Source organism: Malus domestica, chromosome 07 (genome assembly GCF_042453785.1).
Source record: "Malus domestica chromosome 07, GDT2T_hap1".
In the NCBI taxonomy this organism is placed as follows: domain Eukaryota; kingdom Viridiplantae; phylum Streptophyta; class Magnoliopsida; order Rosales; family Rosaceae; genus Malus; species Malus domestica.
Window position 1 is genome coordinate 25,733,846 of NC_091667.1, and position 20,141 is coordinate 25,753,986.

Below are 20,141 nucleotides of genomic sequence, written 5' to 3' on the forward strand. Positions count from 1 at the left end.
TATCACGTTCAACATAAGAAAAATAAATTGAATCAATAAAAGTATATGAATTTAGTAAAATCAAAATTTAATCAATTAAAAATAATTCAAATGTAATACTCCCTGATTGAAGACAAATAAATTCTCTTTAGCACAGCGTGAAAAGCGTGCTGATAACGTGTTGTGGCCTATATTTAATAGAAATGTGCGGCAAGGGGGAAGAGAGAAAGATGGAGAATAGACTTAAGGAATTGTGTGTTAATTCCCCAGTCCTTGTGCCTTTATTTATAGTAATAAGGTGAAGATATACTTGCTCTCCAAGTAATACAAAGTATATTAGGAAAGATCTTCTATATCTCAAAAGACTTGTATTCTATCTCTACTTAGGATTTACACAATCACATATTGATAAGAACATATGTCACAACAATATATACATATATACATATATATTCTTTTGTCAACTGATTGCTTAACTTGATTTTCTTAGGGGACAAAGTGGCTGCTATAACATGTCCATGAGATCTTCATTGTAATAAACAAATTCAAGTTTTGAGATACAAGTTAAAGTGTTGACTTTTATCTCTCTTTGACTTGTCTAACATGGCCACTGCGGATTTAACTGATGTAATCTGAACCCTCCAAAATAATATGCATTATTTCTTGGATCCGAAGAAACCAAGCATCTAATTCCGCCGTTAACTTTGGGCATTGCTTTGAACTCAAAGAAACATCATCCTTTTCATACAAAAATCAATTCTGCAATCCCACTAAATCAAATACCAATATAGAGAATATATATCTGTAATACAAAACGTATAGAACAATTCCAATGTTTACTCTTAACTGTTCGTACTTGTCGGTAAAACGGACTATTAAATGTCGCTACTCAGAGCAAGAATGGAGGGGCACTCGAGATGAATGCTGCTTTTATTTTGTGTTTTCTAGGTCCCTGGGTATGAACAATTGCTGCAATTCCAGGTGTTTGTGTGCTTATCCATCAAGAATATGTGAATAAGATCGGATCGATCTAACTTGGCATTGGCTTGCTCTCCAAGAATGATCGGAAAAGAATGAAAGCTAGGCGAGGTCGATGGAGTGGAACCTCGTGCCCAGCTCCGGTCACAGTGACAAATGTCAGACCCTTGTATATTTGGCTCCGGCCGCCAACCTATATAAACAAGAGAACAAGAGCTTTTGAGAAGATGAAATATTAGGGTTCCTAGTACAAAACCAGTGCCCAACTAAAGATCACTAAATTTTCAAGGTTGACAATGCATGCTAATTTATGGATCCCTGTGTAACAATAGAAGCCACCCCCGTGTATTTAACATGAAAGTGTCCGGCAGATACTAGGTTTCATACATTTGGGAACTCATCCAACAAATTCACAGTGCCAAACAAGTAACAACGGAAGATAGTAATAAATGTGCAGTGAGTCAGTGACACAGATAACTGGTACCAAATAAGACAACGGAGAGATTTAACCACAGTTGCAGATATAGTTCTAACCATTGTTGTTATCAACTTAGGACAACCCTATAGAAAACACCTCACAAGTATCATCATAAAACATTATAGAAGATAGATGTTGGTGACTATTTACGGTGATTACCACACCAACTTCTTTTTTATACCAATGCTATATTGTATGGATTACACAATATACTGCAGAATTACTAAGTTTAAGGTAGAAAAAGGCTATGTCCAGTTAACGAAAGATATGATTGTTAGAAGCACAGTCCATGGCCCAAAGAAATCAAATAAGAGAAAAATATTGGATGCAAAAGGCAACCATGCTATTTACTGAAATTACAATGAAAACATGAAATTGCAATTGAAGTTTCAGTCTCTAAAGAACATTTTTCCGATAGCACTAACCTTGCCATTGTCGTTCCATGGAAACCAGTTGGTAATGGTTGGTAGCTTCAGAGCATCTATGGAGTAACGAGTTGCAGTCACAGGAACCACTGAATCAGTGTCTCCACTGGACAAAGAGTGCATAAATAGCCATGTCAGCTACAGGCCGCACAGTAAAACCAAGAAAAGAAGAATGCTGAAAGAAATCTGTGATTCTACCCAGATACACAAAGCAAATTTAAGCACTAGAAAGCATAAAACACAAACCAGAAAAATAATATAATATTGATAAATAGCCTCTTTAAACTTTAAATCCTGTAATGAAAAGAAGCATAATAACAGTGGCAGTCAGGTTCGTTTTGTAAATAAACATGATAAGTAATTTTGATTCAGCAAAATGATTATATTCATTTGTTTAGCCAATAAATTTAAAGGAAAACGTTTCTGGGAAAACTGATTTTCAGTCAGCAAAGTAAATTTTATAAGTTAATATCATTTTCTCACATATAATTGATCATTCAACTACTAAATACAATAAAAAGTCCAAAAAATAAAATTTTCTATTTTCATCTTCCTGGTCCCTCTTTAACCAAGCTACAGTTCCAAAAACCACATCCACAACATACACGTGTACACACAAAATCTATACACAGCACCTTTTTGATTGGTCAGCATTGCACAATATAATGAAATGCCCAGTGAGCTGTTGCAAGTAAATTCTTAATGAACGTAAAAAACAGAACTGCCTCTAGGGAATATCTAGAGGCAATGCACATCCAATATCAGCCACCATTACCGCTACTGCATTCTGGTATTTTAGCATCAAGTTTCCAAACATTCAACTAAACAAATGTCACTTGAATCATATATATTCAGGGAGCTGAGGATCATGAGTTGGTAATGTGGTCAGCCTACCTGAATACCCATATCTTAAGACCAGCAGCTATGAGCTCCTTGTAAATCGGAAGCATGGACAGAGGAGAATCGGCCCAGTAGTTTCCAACAACATCACTGTGGAAAGCAGTTATGTAAGATTGCTATTACAGAAAGTGCAAGAAAACCAGTGAATATTGAGAAGAAAATACATACCTGCATGTTTGCCATGGATAAGAAACTTTAGTTACATTGGCATGGAGTGCCTTTTGAACATCTGGACGGTTGAAATAAACTTCAGAATACCTCTCAGTGCAGGGATCATATGCTCTGGACATCCATGGCTGAGTTTAAACATAGTAAGATTAATTAACAAATCTTCTGAATGATTGAAAAGAAAAGAGATTGAGAAATTCTAAGACTATGAGGAGCATATTGATGATGCTAATGTGGTAATGAAACGCAAGCAACCAAATTTTAACTACTTATGCCACCACTGACGAAATTTAGAATCAGAACTTTCATCTTTATAGAATCTAGAGATGTCGCAAACCGTTACCAAATTAACAAATAAGTAGAGAATGATGACTGTCGGGATAAATCGCCAGTAAGGGTGAGAAAGTTTAAATCAGAACTTACATAATGACCCCTCAAATTACGCTTTAGGGATGCAGTGCTATTGCAAGGACGAGTATAAATGCTGTATGGATCGATGTTTCCCTGCTCCATTTCTGCTAGTTTAAGCGCCCTCATGCAGTCCACTGACGGATGCTGAGAGGATCCAGAGTCACAGGTTACACGTAGCGATTGATAGGTAGAATCAGAAATTAAACCATGGTTCCACCAGTATTCAAATGTGCCAACAAAATCATGATAATCATCAGTCACAGCATTTCCCACCTGGCAAAAAGAAATAAATCAACATGATAAATACACCCATATAAATAGGTCTTCTTTTTTTTTTTCTTTTTTTTTTGAACTTGAGAAGGTATTCCATAGAAGAAGAACTGTGTGTAAAATTGGGCACTAACTCACATTTCAGATTCTATAAGTTCTCGTAAAATATAGGGACATAGTAAGTAATAAAAAATATAGAACATAAGAACTGTGTGTTTAAATTTAGTCTCAAAATATTGTATGAAATAAATTAGTCTCAAAATAATGCTTGAATTTACAATGAAGTACTTCATTGATTTGCTCGGTTGCACTTAAAATACTTAATATTCTATTAGATAACAAAGTTACCACAAGGTTAGTTTCAGCACTTTTCATATCAAAATAGAGAAAAATTAAAAACAAACAGAAATAAAATTAAGCCGTAGTTTACACTTTAAAGTCAATTTTATAAGTTGCTTAATTTGAAAGGGTGATAGACACGTATATTTACAAATTTAATAAAAATAATAAATCAAATACTATTTCGATTGTGAAAAAAGTAAAGTGTCACTTTTTATTAGTATTCTTCAAATAAAAGTCAAAGCATTTCTGCTGTACCAAGCACCCCCTGCTTTACGAAAGATGCAGAATATATTTGCACAGAATTGCAATTCAAAAGAATCCTTCATTCTTACCATAAATCCCTTGAAATTAATAATTGGGTTCTTCTTTCCCTTATTTCTCTCATAAATGATTTGAGACAACTGAGGAACATAATGACCTGAAAATGAAATTTTAAAACAAACTCGTCATCATCATATCAAGTACACAAAGAACCGAGTAAAAATGAATTATAAGACGAAAGGAGGCAAATAGGTTGAGGTAAATTAAATAAGTACCTGCATAACTTTCTCCAGCAATGTAGAAATCTCTGTGCTTGTACTGTGGGAACCTTTCGAACCAATTGACTAGAAATGCATACGCATCTTCAGCTACACAAGACAACCAGATACCAAAGAATATACAGCAGTGTCAAACTAAACTAATATGTAAACAGAGAAACATGATTCACACAACTCATGAATCTTCTAATTTCTAGGCTTACCAATTTAGAAACTACAGATTCAAAAAAGTTACAAAACTAAAGTGAACAACCACCTGTTCTCTGGTCTCCGGCTGTATACAAATCTGAGCTCGTATTCGTATATGAAAAGCCGACACCAGCTGGTGATTCAAGGAATAGCAAATTTGCCACTGCCAAGTATTTGTAAATCAATTAGAACTAACAAACAAAGAAATGACAACTGTGTAGATAAAGTAGATAATATCCATTTGTACGTACAGTTGTTCCAAGCATAGGGATTCAAGTAAAGGGTCTTTCCATCAGGTCTAATATGAAATGGTCCAATCTCTTCAGCTGCTCCATAAGCAACAGAAGAGCAACCGGGGCCACCATTAAGCCACAACATTAGTGGTCTAGACTCGGGCCGACGATTTGCAGGGGATTCAGTCAACCAGTAAAACAATGCTCTACCGGCTTTCCTATTGACAGTCACATAACCAGAGTACTGAGCAAACCCCACAGTTGGCTGTCCTGGCAATTGTGTGATTCTATCCCTCACTTGATCTTGAACAGAAGCAAAACAACCCCCCAAGAAAAGAAGCAAAATGCAAGGAAAAGCAAATGGAGAGTGGCCACCCATTACGCAAATCAGTCAAACAATGACAAAGAAGGGCAACAAAACACTAAAACATAAAGATTCAATCAATGTAAGCAGAAAGAATAGATCAATTGCAATGAAACCCCAGAACCACAAATCCCAAAGCAATAATGGGTTGGGGGGTTTCGGGGAAGACCTAAGTGGGGTACCTTTTGGGTGGCCAGATCCCAGTATTTATCCGGGTCTGCAAAGAATTACCTAAAAGACTAAAAAAAAACAACTGCAAGACTGAGAAGACAGAGTGGTTGATATTTATAGAGACTTGGGGGGGCTCTCAGGCAGAAAGCCAATGCCAATGATTGTGATTAGCTGTAATGATGTGTATGAGCTCTGCAAACCATACAATTGTTTTATGGGTTTAAAAATCCAAACTTTGGAATTTCTTCTGTCTCTGTCTCTCCCCCCCCCCCCCCCAGCGGGTTTGCTTCACTGAGACATTTGACCGAACAGGTGGTGTGCGCACATGGGGTTTGCTCTGGATCTTCTTCTAGTCTGCAGGTAACATCTGAAAACGGAATCCAGACCCAAAAAGCACAAGAGCTTTTCAAAGTGTATTAATTGAAGCCTGATTAGGCTTTGCTGGCTTTGACTTTGAGTGTGATTAATTAATGTAATTAGTGATAATAATGGTGAAAAAAGTTCGCAAACAGATAAATAAAAGGATAATAAAATAGATAAGCAGGAGGAGGAGAGAGTGAGTGGGTGGCTGTAAACATTTGTGAGCTGCTGGGGTGTCCTGTGGTATGGTGGTGACCCCATGGAATACTCAGTCCAGGGCAGGGAGAAATCAACGGTGTGCGCTTTTGGCGGTAGCTTGACTTGGTCTCTCCTTCAAAAAAATTGAAAATTGCTTGTCATCATTACCCTTCTGAGTCATGGGGCCGTGGGCTGTCAGCTGAAATTCTCATCCGTGTATTTTTAATTTACCTTAGCTTTATGGTAAAAAGGTGGAAATACAAAATTCTCTTGAAATGGTTCCCTGTCCTGTGTCATCTCTTATTCAATGATACTTTGTTACATAAAAGTTTTTTTTTGACATGACATTGTATTATTGAATAGAAAACTCATATGGCATAAATTGCTCTTCTAATTCATGATAAATTAGGATATCTTGAGGATTAGGTAACATAAACATATCCTAGGAGGATTGTACATTTTTATCCTAAATTCCCTCATAGATACACTCCCAATTTGATAGGGAACAACGTCCTTATTTCATTTCTTCTATAGAAATATCTCTGTATTTGTATTTCTTCACCATTGAGTGAGACAATTAGTTTATTAACTAAGTTAGGAGTGAATGTGAGTGAATTGAAATCTCGTTCAGAATGAGGAATCAATGAAGGTTTGGTTGTGGTTCTATTCCCATACAAGAACTCTCAAGATCTATATACAAACCCTAACTTGGATATTCTCTACAATTATTTGATCTGATCTGATCATCTAATAATCTTAATATGCATTCTCTCGACTAGAATTCACACATATTCTCTACACGTAGACATATTCATGAAGACTTCTATTTCATGCATGCCCCGCCTTAGCCTTATTTGATAAGGATAGTTCACATATAACAAACACACCACTCTTACTCCAAAATCATACCCGTGATTTGATTCTCCTTGGAAATATATAGGCAGTCCCTTAAGGATTCAATCACACTCTCCAAACAATCCCTATTCACTGCTCGCCATTGTTCATGGGAGATTCCGATCAACCATAGACGCCATCGGTTAGTATGCGCCAAATTGATTCCAACAGTGAACTCTCGACTTACTCATTACAAAATACAAATTAGTAAACATATTAGATCTGAAAGAGTATGGGTTTGAATGGAGAAGAGATAAGATTGGAGGATTTGTAAGAGTATGGGGTTTAGTTTCAACAGTTGCGGCATGGATGGTGGACGAGTCAGTCAGTCCAAGTGGGTAGGGTTTCCGACTTCAAGCCTCCAAAAGGTGGTATGAAGACTGAAAGCTATGTAGATACTCAAGCAACAGCAACCACCAAACCAAGAGAGGGGGGGAGAGAGAGAGAAGGGCCTACCATGTTCGGAGAGAAGAAAGCAGAGAGAGAGAGTAGTAGTAACCATGATAATGATGGTCTTCGCTTCAAGTTTTATTATTTATATGATTGATTGATTGAACATGGAAGCTTGCATTAAAACATGGTTCCACAATCATTTCTTTTGTTTTTTCTCATGGATATTTTCTTTTATCTATCTTCTTTGTGTGTGTGTTTTTTTTTTTGGAATAAATAAATATTACCGAAAAGAATATGAAATAGTTGAACAATGAGTGTCGTATCGAAAACTTTGGCAGACATACAAAGCCACATCGAATGGTTTCCTTACGAATTAGAGGGGAATTATCTTTCCTCCTAATTTCACTTACATTTTCTCCTTTCCTAATATCTCTCTTTTCTCTCTTCTTATTTGAACAATTACAATTAAATCATGTTAGCATCTTCTATTGATTTTTTAATTGAGACAAAAATACAAAAAACAAAGTGTGAGAGAAGGTGAGGGAATGGAGAGGCAATAGTTCTACTCCCTACGAATTGCACTTTAGCCTTGTTTGTAAAAAAATAAAAAATAAAAAATAAAAAATAAAAAAATCACATACTTATTAGTTATCGATATTAGATTACACATATGGTTAAGTTTAAGAATTGAGAAACCTTTTTAAGTTTCTATGATTCAAGTAAAAATATTAGCTATAGTTTACAATAAGTCATTTTTATATAGGGTTAAAAATCTTTTTGGTCACTCTTTTTATAGTCAAAGTCTGTCTTGGTTGCTGTGTTTCTAATTTAGCTAATTTGGTCGCTTTTGTTAATTTTTGGTTTAAAAATTAATAAAAGAGAGCTTTATATTTTATATATAAAGACAAAAACTTTCATTATATTTCAAGAAACTCCACTGGTTTTTAAACATGTTAAGAAGAGACAAAAACATAAAAACAATAAAACACAACCCAAAAACATGAAAACAATGTTTTAAAATACCAATCATACCCTAAGGCTTTAGGTTAAACAGAACACAGCCCTCACACCTTTAACAAAATTAATATATTTCATAAGTTTAACTCATCATCGACTATTTGTGCAGAATTAGTTTTGAAATTATATGCAGAATCAGTTTGTATCATATATTACTAAAATCAGTTCAATATGCCTTGACCATTTTTGCAGAATCAGTTCAACTCATCATCGACCATTTTTGCAGAATTAGTTCAACCCGTCATTGACCATTTTTGTAAAATCAGTTTAACTCATCTTTGAAATTTTTTATAGAACTAGTTCAAACAGTCATCGACCATTTTTGCAAAATCAGTTCAACTCGTCCTCGACCATTTTTGCAGAATCAGTTCAATCAATCATCGACTATTTTTGCAGAATCAGTTCAACCCATCATTGACCATTTTTGTAAAATTAGTTCAACTCATCTTTGAAATTTTTTACAGAACCAGTTCAAACAGTCATCAACCATTTTTGGCAGAATCAGTTCAACTCGTCCTCGACCATTTTTGCATAATCAGTTCAACCCGTCTTCGACTATATTTGTAGAATCAGTTCAATCAATCCTCGACTATTTTTGCAGAATCAATTCAACCCGTCCTCGACCATTTTTGCTGAATCAATTCAACCTGTCTTCGACTATATTTGTAGAATCAATTCAATCATTCATCCATCATTTTTGCAGAATCAGGTCAACTCATCCTTGACCATTTTTGCAAAATCATTTCAATCAATCATCGACCATTTTTGCAGAATCAGTTCAACCCATCATCGACCATTTTTGCAGAATCAATTCAACCAATCTGCGACCATTTTTGCATAATTAGTTCAATCAGTTATCGACCATTTTTGCACAATTAGCTCAACCCGTCCTCGACAGTTTTTGCAGAATCAGTTCAATCCGTCGTTGATCATTTTTTGTAGAATCAGTTCAACATGTCTTTGATTATTTTTGTAAATCAGTTTTAAATATATGTAAAATTAGTTTTTTTATATATTTGTTTTAAGTAAAACCAATTTATATAATTTGTTAGTATAATCAGTTCAAAAGAAAATAAATTTTTTTTAAAAAAAAAAAAACTTAAAAAGTTAAGTGGGAAGTGGGCCCCACCCATCCCTTCCACCTACCATCCCACTTCCCGACCTCCCCATTCCTCTTCGTCACCCCTAAACTCACAGTTTCTCATTATTCACGACTTCATCTTCTCCAATTTGTTTCTTCTTCTTCGGACAAATTTCAGCAAGAAAATTTCAGAACTTCCAATCTACAAGTCGGTTTGACAAACAATTTTTTGCTTTGGAATAAGTGAATCTAACCTAACTAGCTAAGGTAATTTTTAGAAACGTGCATTGTGGTTTTGAAAACCCTGAGGTTTGAGATTCTTTGACTAAATTAGGCTCAAATTCTCATGTTCTCTAGTTTTCCTGGGTTTGTTTTTGACATTCGAATTTTCATTGGTGCAACTAAGAATTATTAGAAGGATTAAGAACCACTTTTGACTTCTCATTCTTCGTTCTTCTTCCTCCGTAGGTCTGAAATTGAGAAACAGAGAGAACAAAACTAGTGGTGGTCATGAGTCCATGACTGTTAAAGATTTTTTGCAGATAAACTTCATGATCAGACTCACGTTTCTTGTTGCACCGACGACGCCAACTCGCCCTTCGAAGTCGTTTAATCTGAATCGTCGAAATCGACGATGACTCGCCCTGTGAATCGGAATTCAAACAGGGGTTTTAGTCGAAATACCTTCCTTCATAACCCAATCAAACATGAACTTTATTAACATTTGTAAAAAAAAATAGAGAAAGAAATTGGAACGAAATCGAACGGAGACAGAACAGAGTCAGTGACGCATAGAAGGGCAATTTGGTCACTTACGCACCAACAGAGAAAATGTCCCTGATGTCACTTTAAACTTTATTAAAATTCGTCTCTCGTTGAAATAATTAAAAAGTATTGTTTCAATGTAAAGTTAAATATTAAAAGTATGTTTTATGTGTAATTTTTTTCTTAATAAAACTGAACTATATTAACGGAAGGCTTCGCAAAATTTAATTTTAACTTAAACAACTACTAAATTAAAAGGAAAAATGAAAGGGAACCCACAGGCCCGCACCGTCCCTTCTCCTCCTCCCGTCTTATTCTGCAAACCGCATTGCCCTCCGTCCTAACCCTTTGCTGCAAAATTGCAGTTGCAACATCGTATAATTCAATTCCTAACACATAAGACATACTACCTAAATTTAAACCAGTTTATATAATTCAATTCATTATATGTATGCTTTCAACTGTTGTGAATAGTATTATTAATTAGGAATGTGATTATGTAAACTTGAAGTAGAATCTTAATATGAATGTGATTATGTGATTATTAATCTTTAGGCGTTTGAAAATTAAGAAAGAGTGTCGAAAAGCGCCCGCCTAGATCGTGACTCTTACTTAGACCAAAATTAAATATCTTTCATTTTGATTTTTTTTTTTAAATTGCAAGAGACTTGTTGAAAATTTGGATAAAAACTCATTATATGTTTGTTTTTCATGTTTTCAACATGTTCTAATACTTTATATATGTCATTTTATTTTACAATTTATTTATTTCGATACAATTATATATATATATTTAAGTATTTTTTATTTTATATACTAAATTTAATTAAAATTAAAAAAAAATCGCCTAGGCATTAGGCTCCTGCCCGCCTAACTAGTACCTAACACTTTTTAGTATTACTTTTAAGGAAGAAAACTCATCATTATTAGTATAAATAAAATGGTAAATTACATTTTACCACCTCAAATATGGGTCTAATAACAAACTCATACCTTATTTTTTAAATATTATAATGTCATCTATTAACGAATTCGTTGTAATATTATACATCTATTAAATTTTCTATCAATTTGAATGTTAAATGATGAGACCGCAGGCGTGAGCTCTACTCCCTCACCAAATTGGATTAAGAAATTAATTAGATATTAATAAACTACGGATTTTTTAGTCTGAACAAATTAAAATTCGTGAAAAAAGAAACTCTTTCTCTCTCTCCTGGCTTCTCTACTCCCCAGATCGAACCTGCAGAAGCTTATGACCAACCATCGGCCCCCGGATCTTCTCCGCCTTCACCTTCATCGACACACTGCAGCCACCACGAAGCCCCGAGCTTCAGCAATCCCCGAGTTCAACAACACATTAAAGCCCCACGAAACCCCGGAATCAACGACATTGCTGCAGCCCCGTGTTTTTCTTCTGCAATCTGAGCCTCCACAATCAGCAGCCACGATGTCGTTCGTAATTTCTCCCGCGAGCCCCCACCAAGACGTCGTCCACAATTGCTGCTGCTACAACCCGTATGAACACGACATTCACGGTCTTTGGATCTGAAGTCGCCGGCGAGAAAACTTTCGTTGTCCAACAGCCGAAGATGAACATGAACCCAGAAAAAGCAATTGTTCTTATGTTAGGAACATCCCAGAAAAATTAGGTAAGAGATTTCAAAATAATGTAACCTCATTTACTTTTCCTTGTCCCTCTCTAGATTAATACGATTTGGGGTTCTATTTTTTTGGGTTTTTTCCTTTGAAATTTTCAGTCAGGAGTATATGGTGTGTTTGAAATTGCGGAAAGAGATTGGAAAATTTGGGAACGCCAACATTTGCTGCGACATCAGTGACAGTGGAGACGAAGAGAAAGAAGAAGAAGAGAAGAAGGAGAAGGCGCGGGAGGCGGAGCGGTCGAAGTTGGGGATCGAGGTGGTGTGGTCGAAGCTGGGGATTACATTTGCCTAGGGATGGGTTTTGGGCTGCAGGTGTTGCCCAATCACGACCAGAACGAGAAGATAAGAGAAGACGGAGAGAGCTTTTTTGTTTTAATTAATTTTAATTTTGTTTAGACAAAAAACTGCTAATTTATCAATATTTAATTAATTTTTAACTTAGAGTGGCCACGCATCTACCACGTCATCATTTTCAGTCAACTAAACAGAAAATTTAACGGAAATTTGACATTGCAAAGGTTTCATAAAATAAACTATGACATTATAATGTTTAAAATATGAGGTATGAAATTATAGTGTGGGGAGGTTTCGTTCCATTTATTCTAAATAAAGGGGTGTGTTATTTACATATTTTATTTTACTTCTCACACATCCTTGATCATTTATATATGTTGATCTTTTTCAATTCATTCGATCTGATGGTCGAAAATTAAAAAAAATATGTGAGAAGTAAAATAGAGTGTGTGGATATCACATCTCTAAATAAAAATACAAGGCTCTCATCTCCTCTCCTCTTCTCACCCACTTTTTAAATTTAGTTTACAACACGCTATCCACCACGTGTCCATGCGAAACTCAAATGGTAGACCCAGCACTCTATGCGAAACTCAAATAATCTTTCCCTTTCGTTATTTACGGTTCTACCTCTCCCCTGCATCTGTCCCTACCAAGACAATCCACCGCAATAGAATTCTTTATTCAACTTTCACATGCTTCAAATCTAACTAATTATTCTTTGTTTAAATATCATTTTTCAAAAGTTTCAGCGATATGCTTTGACTTATTAGGCAGCGGAGGAAAGGCCAAAATAAATTTGATAGCTAGATACTAATTTAAATTATAGAAAACTTCATTTTAATTCTTGATAAAAATGATTTTTAGATTAAAATTATGAGTAATATTAAAATTTAATATTTCTCTTTTTTTCCTAATTTTTAATGTATTAATTTTATTTCATTATAATTTTTATTTTCATTTCATTTATCGTAATATATTTTATTGTAAACATTTAGATAAACTAATTTTTGTTATACAATATATTTCGATGTACTTTGTCTTCTTCATTTAGGTACATTAAATTCATCATAATACATTTCGGTGCATACATTTAGGCACACACATTTTGATACATACATTTCGATATAAACATTTAGATACATAATTCAATATAATACATTTCGGTACAAACATTTCGGTACATACATTTAGGTACATAAATTTAATATAATACATTTCGGTGCATATATTTCGGTACATACATTTCGGTACTAACATTTAAATACATAAGTTCAATATAATACATTTCGGTACGCATATTTCGCGGTATTAACATTTAGGTACATTAATTGAGTCTTTCAAGTTCAAATAATGTTAAATAAAATTAATAAATTAAAAAACTCTTTTTTGGTCAAGAGTAAATTAAAATTTGTATATTAATAAATTTAAATATTTAATGGGAGACATTAAATAAAATGCACATTAATTATTTTGAATTAAGGACACATCAAGGGATTATAATCAATATTTAATCTAACACTAGGTTTATTTTAAATTTCAATCTTCTTGAAGGATTAAAGTTAAAAAAAAACCCTTAAGTTAATCACATTGGTGTGGCTCGGTGATTGATGACGGATTTAGATCTGTATTTTACACTGCACGTCTTGAATTTAATTTATGGTGCTGGTGAATCACACGATGGTGGTCAGAAGTAGGTTAATGCCTCTGTGAGTTTTTCTCATCCTCGAAAAGGTAAATTGTTATGACGAAGCCACTACATAATCTCTTTTTTAAAAGAAAAAAGTCACTAATTTAAGTTGAAATAGATTAATATTGTTGGTACCACACATATTGGGCCTTAGACCTTGACACATTGGGCCTTAACATTTGAGCCCCATTACCCAACCCATAATTATGTAAAAGGAGGAGCCCCTTATTCTATAAAAGGGGACTCATCCCCCCTCACAAATGGGACTCGGTGAACCCAACAGAGGATAATACCCTTACAAACACAACACTTTCTTTCTCTGGGGGATTCCCCCTCACCCTTGTAGTCCATACATACAGTTAGAGAGAAATACAATCAATATCAGTGTGGACGTAGCCCAAACATTGGGGTGAACCACGATACATCTTGTGTTATTTACCTTCTTGCAGATTCACGGTCGGATTTATGTTGTTTCAAGACCCTTATGGTTTTGTGCATCAACATTTGACGCCATCTGTGGGAATCGACACGAAAAGCTATGTCGGTTCTCTTTCATTTTTTCACCTCCGCCGTGAATCCGCACAACCCAAAAAACCCAAAAATCATAGGCTGCGCTTACTAGTCCAAACCAATGACACCCTTCAACTGTCTCACCAAAATCGCCGCCATCCCAAGATTTTAGTGGACACTTTACAGTATGCATATTCTTTGAGGACACCCACTACATCACTTATTATGCCAGGTCACAACGTATACACATCATTAATGCCAAGGAACAAAATGCCGATAATATCGGCGATATTTCGCCGATATTATCGGTTTTTCACGGTACCGATATTTTAATAGGTATCTAACGGATTTTTGTCAAAATATCGCGATGTTATCGATAATATCGCGATATTTCCGAAACTATCGCGATATTTTGGAACTGTGATACTCGGAGAAGAACCGGAGAAGAACGCCGGAGCTTTTACAGCTCCGGCCGACTGTAAAAGAGCACCCTAGACATCGATCTAGGTATCAAAATGAAATAGAAGACGAGATGAATGTTTTTATAAATTTCGTTTGCCGTGAAACGGTCGGAGGTGTTCGGAAAGTTCGTCGACACCCACGGCCTCGGCAGAGATGGGTGTGCCTATTCCCGAGCCGATTTCTTCCCAAAAACCTCGCAAAAACACGATTTTGAACTTAAATTTCACATATAAGCTTCAATCTAGAACAGAAAGAGGCAAACCTGAAGCTTACCTAACCGGAGAAATTCAAGAACCTCGCCAGAGTTCCTGCGTTCGTCGAGTTGCAGAGACGAGAAAAAGAGGGAGAAAGACGAGGTTGCTGATGATGATGGGTGTCTTCTTGAAGCAGGTGCGATGGTGTGCGTGTGTGTATGTGGGTCTCAGACCCTCGGTGCAGAGACGAGAAAGAGAGGGAGAAAGACGAGGTTGCTGATGATGATGGGTGTCTTCTTGAAGCAGGTGCGATGATGTGCGTGTGTGTATGTGGGTCTCAGACCCTCGGTGCAGAGAGAAAGGAGAGAGACGGCGCCAATAAGGGAGGAGCAGAAGGCGATGTGGGAGAATGATCGAGAGACCTTGTGTCTCTGTGCATGTGTGTGGGAGAAGGATCGAGAGACCTTGGGTCTCTGTGCATGTGTGTTGGAGATCTATGTGTGTGTGTGGGAGAATGGAGAAGGGGGAGAAGGGAGATCAGAGAAGAGAGAAGGATCAAGAGAGAGACTGTGTGCGTGTGTTGTGTTGTGTTGTGTGCGTGTGTGGTGGCGTGTCGGTGTGTGTGTGTGGTTGGGTCATTTGACTCACACTCACCTGACAACTTTTACAATCACTTTTTACAATTTCAAACCATGGACAAAAATAATAGTGCTTTCATAATGAAACCGTGTGCCACTGTGAGTATGTGATATTCTTTCACATTCAAAACCGTGTGCCACTGTGAGTCTATGATATTCTTTCACATTCTCAGAGGTGGAGTATCAGAGCCATTCAGAGCATTTTCGTTTCTTCTTCTTCCCTTACCCCTTTCAAAGCCATTCCAGATCCATTACAGAGCTTGAACACAAAGGTTCCATATTTAAAGTAAGTTTACAAACTTATATTTATATTATTGTAATTTATACAACAAAAAAAAAATTGTGTGGACTCGTATGTTAATTTTTTTAAGTAATTAATACTTGCATGTTAATTTTTGTAAGTAATTAAGTAATGTTAACAATTACATGTTAATTTTTTTAAGTAATTAAGTAATGTTGTATAATTATTCCCTAGGATAATTTTAATATGTTTAATGTTATTTATTATTTTATTAATATTAGGTTTGATTATCAAATTGGATTATTATTCATTAATATTAGGTTTTTTTTATTATCAAATTGGATTATTCATTAAATTGAATTATTATTAAATTGGATTATTATCAAATTGGATTATTATTCATCACTATGTTTTATATTAGGATTATTTTTTTTTATCAAATTGGATTATTATTCATTAATATTAGGTTTTATTATTCAATATTATTTTTATAATTACTTAAATTTTTACAATCATTTTCTTTAATTCGTATTTAATTCTTCTGTAGAATAACTTTATTATTTAGGTTCTTTTATATAACCGTCATCACTACTATATTTTTTGGCCAAAAAATAATTGTCTAATTTTCATGAAAAATAAATATAGGTACGTTTAAGATGTCCAGTGGAGTTACTAAACATGATCCAGCTTGGGAACATGGAGACCCAATAGACGGAAACAAACATGGCACAATTTGCAAATATTGTGGTCGGGTAATGAATAGTGGCGGAGTGACACGACTTAAGTACCATCTTAGTGGATTAGATCCAGCAAAAAATGTCCAACGATGCGATAATGTCCCCCCAGAAGTGAAGGCATTCATCAGCACATTATTAAAAAATAAAAAACAGCAGAAGGAAAAGATAACACATGGAATGGAAAATATTCGAGCTGAGCTACGAGGAGAAGTCTATGGCCAAGCGGTTGACAGTGAAGATGATGACGATGAGGACGAATGTGATGATGACATGGGACTTGAAGAACGACGCAGTTTGAAACAAGCATTACGTGCCTCCAAACAGTCAGCATGGGAAAGAGAACACCTTCATAAAATTCCTAATAGAGCACAAGGTTCCAGGACAAGTGGTGGTGCACAAATGAGACAGGGAGGCAGTCTTAGAGAATCACAACCAACACCACCAATAGCCCCAAGTTTATATAAGTCATCCAAAGCACGTCAAAAGATTGTTTGGAGTTATTTCACTGGAGGTAATGTGAATTAGGGAATGGGGCGTCTAATTAGCAAGTTATTTATCTATGAAAATGTCCCTGCTGAGAAAGCATCATCACATCATTTCAAAAATATGGTAGTGGGATGTCAACAGGCAGGTGTTGGAGTACAACCTTCCACTCCCTATGAGATAAGAAACAAATATTTGGATATGGAGTATAAAGACATTGCCGAGTATGTTAACCAGTTGAGATCAAAGTGGGAAACTAATGGTTGCACAATCATGTGTGACGGATAGACTGGCCCGACCAGATTGTCTATTCATGCTTCAGACCATATAAAGAACTACAAGTATATTTACAAATTATTGAGGGATGTAATCATGGAGGTGGGAGAGCATAATGTTGTCCAAGTCGTGACCGACAACGATTCTGCATTTGTCAAAGCTGGAAAAAAGTTAATGAAGCATCATAATGTGTTTTGGACATCATGTGCAGCACATTGTATTGATCTCATGTTTGAGGCAATGGGGAAGAGAGAGAATGTTGCTACTGTGGTAAAAAGAGCTACAACGATCACAAATTATATTTACAATCACGGTTAGTTGTTGGCAAAGATGCGTGAATTTTGCAAATGAGACATTATTCGTCCAGCTACCACTCGATTCGCCACCAACTATATTGCATTAGACAGCTTACTTAAGAAGAAAGCAGGGTTGAAGTAACTATTCACTAGTGACGATTGGGCCAACCACAATTTGAGCCGCTCAAATGCAGGTCGTATGGTGGAAAGTATAGTGCTTGATCATGCTTTTTGGACACAATCAAAACATGTGTGCCAAGTGTTTGAACCTCTTTACAAAGTTTTACGGATCGTTGACACAGAAGTGTATCCTACTATGGGGGCAATATATAAGTTGATGCGTGTAGTGAATGATGAATTGGAAAGAAAACATGGTGCAAGGTAGGTCATAAAAATAATTGAAGACTGATGGTATAAAACATTATACCACAATTTGCATGCAGCAGGTATAAATTATGTCATAATTTGCAATTCATTTCTTTAGTTGCATAAGTATTATTTCTCTTATTAGAGTATGTGTTTCTTTGAACAACATATTATTTGAATCATCGATACCAATACAGACCCGGTGTTGGAGATAATGGTACCCTTATACGTGTTGTACATAATGTATACTCTAAATTAGACCCTGCATCACCAGCAGTTGGCCAATTTGGAAATGAGGTACACAATTACTTAAATTATAATAATTACTTTGTTGGATTAAACTAACACGATTTATTGAATTCAGCTAACATGGTTTAAAGATGCAAGAAGAACTTTTGAAGAACCAACATCAGTTGCTGCTCGAACAAAAATGTCTCCTAGTGAGTGTAAACATATTTCACGATAAGTTTATAATAGAATTTGTTAGAGTTATTAGGCTTATCAACATTGTTTTTCATTGTAGTTGAATGGTAGATCATGTATGAGACCGATGCACCAACTGTGAGAAAGTTAGCAATTAAAGTATTATCACAAACAGCTTCCTCATCTGCTTGTGAAAGAAATTGGAGCACATTTGCACTCATACACACAAAGCAAAGAAATAGGTTGACTCATAGTCGGTTGGAAAAATTAGTTTATTGCTACTACAACACGAAGCTTCAAATTCGAGATAAGGAAGCAAAAATAGATCATGTCGACCGTGGTGACCCACTAGATGCGTTTGATATTGTTGCTGAAGATGATGATACAGAGGGTAACCAACTTTATCAATGGATTAGACCTCTTCATTTAGATGATGATGAAGGCAACCCAGCTCCCAGAGTTATTGAAGAAGCACGTAATGAAGGGATAAATGTAGAAAGAGTATTAGCGGAGGAGGTGGGAACTAGCAACGTTAACTCTTTGGAAGAACTTTTGCGCCCAAGACCAAGAAACACTGGAATTCCACCTTCTTCCAATCCTACACAACCACAACATCGTGCTGATACTAATGATAGCTCTAGTACAAGATTAGGAAGAGACTTACCTACCACCGGAGGTGGGAATGATGAAGGATATAGTGGAGCTGGAGGTAATGGTGGTGGATATGGAAACTATGTTGGACCACCTCCCGGATTTATGAGTCCCTTTACTGGTGAGGCAAACTTCACGCATGCAACACAGAATGAGGACCATGGCAGTAGGCGGGTAGGACCAGGAATTGGTGCCATAGGGAAGGACTATATTCGTAGAGAAAGTGGCAAGGGGATTTTGTCAAGTCAAGAAGATGACTCGTTATCTATAACTTCGGACTCTGTTGGAGTGGAAAGTAGTAACTATGGTTATACTCATAACCAACCATTTCTCTACCCTTCATATCCCATTTCTGTTGGGATGGAATTGAGCGACTCATGGAAACAATCAGATACTCAATCTTCAAATGATTTTGCTTATGGACAAGGTCAACCAATCTCGGATCCATATGGGTGGCATGTTAACAATTACATGCAAAACTATTTTGGGGATTTATCATTTGATAACTACTCTTCACAATACACTCACTCTACACATAGAGATGATGAAGATAGTGAAAATTTTGAACCTCATAGGAACTCTATGTGGTACTAAGTCACTCATGTATCTTACCATGCAATGTATAAAGTGTAAAATATTGTACTAATTCATTATATATAAATGATTATGGTGTGTTTAAACTTCTTTCATTAATTACTACATATTTTTTACACTCACAATGTTTGCCAGCTCGCTATATAATCAACTTGATAATGTTAAATCCATCATGCAATGCATTTCCTTCCAATTTTTTTGATAAACTAATAGATAATTGACTAAATAAACATCCTGCAAAGTTTCAATAAAAATTTCCAAGTTTTTCTTACAATTTTCGTAGTTTCCATATTATTTTTATCGATATCAATATTATCCCGATATTTCCATCGATATTTCCGTGTTTTCGGACTACCGATATTTCTGATATCATCGATATTTAATATCTTGATTACTGCTATCATTATTTTACTGTTTTATAAATTGCATTGCTGCCTAAATAAATGAGGTGACATGTTATAATAATA

At 35.6% G+C, this 20,141-nt stretch overlaps 1 protein-coding gene and 1 long non-coding RNA gene across 2 annotated transcripts; one reads left to right on the forward strand and one right to left on the reverse strand.

Annotated features, from left to right (window-relative positions):
• Window positions 1-736: 736 nt before the first annotated feature.
• LOC103444811 (serine carboxypeptidase-like 27) lies at window positions 737-6,196 on the reverse strand. Its single transcript, XM_008383754.4, has 9 exons — window positions 4,931-6,196; window positions 4,747-4,842; window positions 4,488-4,580; window positions 4,284-4,369; window positions 3,352-3,612; window positions 2,929-3,056; window positions 2,755-2,850; window positions 1,861-1,966; window positions 737-1,150 (listed from the first exon to the last, which is right to left on the reverse strand). Exons 1-9 carry the CDS (start codon window positions 5,289-5,291, stop codon window positions 1,010-1,012), a joined length of 1,368 nt encoding a protein of 455 aa, XP_008381976.3. The 5' UTR covers window positions 5,292-6,196; the 3' UTR covers window positions 737-1,009.
• Window positions 6,197-11,228: 5,032 nt separating this feature from the next.
• Window positions 11,229-12,260, forward strand: LOC108174329 (uncharacterized). The gene is made up of 2 exons (XR_001791147.3): window positions 11,229-11,807; window positions 11,916-12,260. It is a non-coding gene; the product is annotated as an uncharacterized lncRNA (long non-coding RNA).
• The last annotated feature ends 7,881 nt before the right edge of the window (window positions 12,261-20,141 follow it).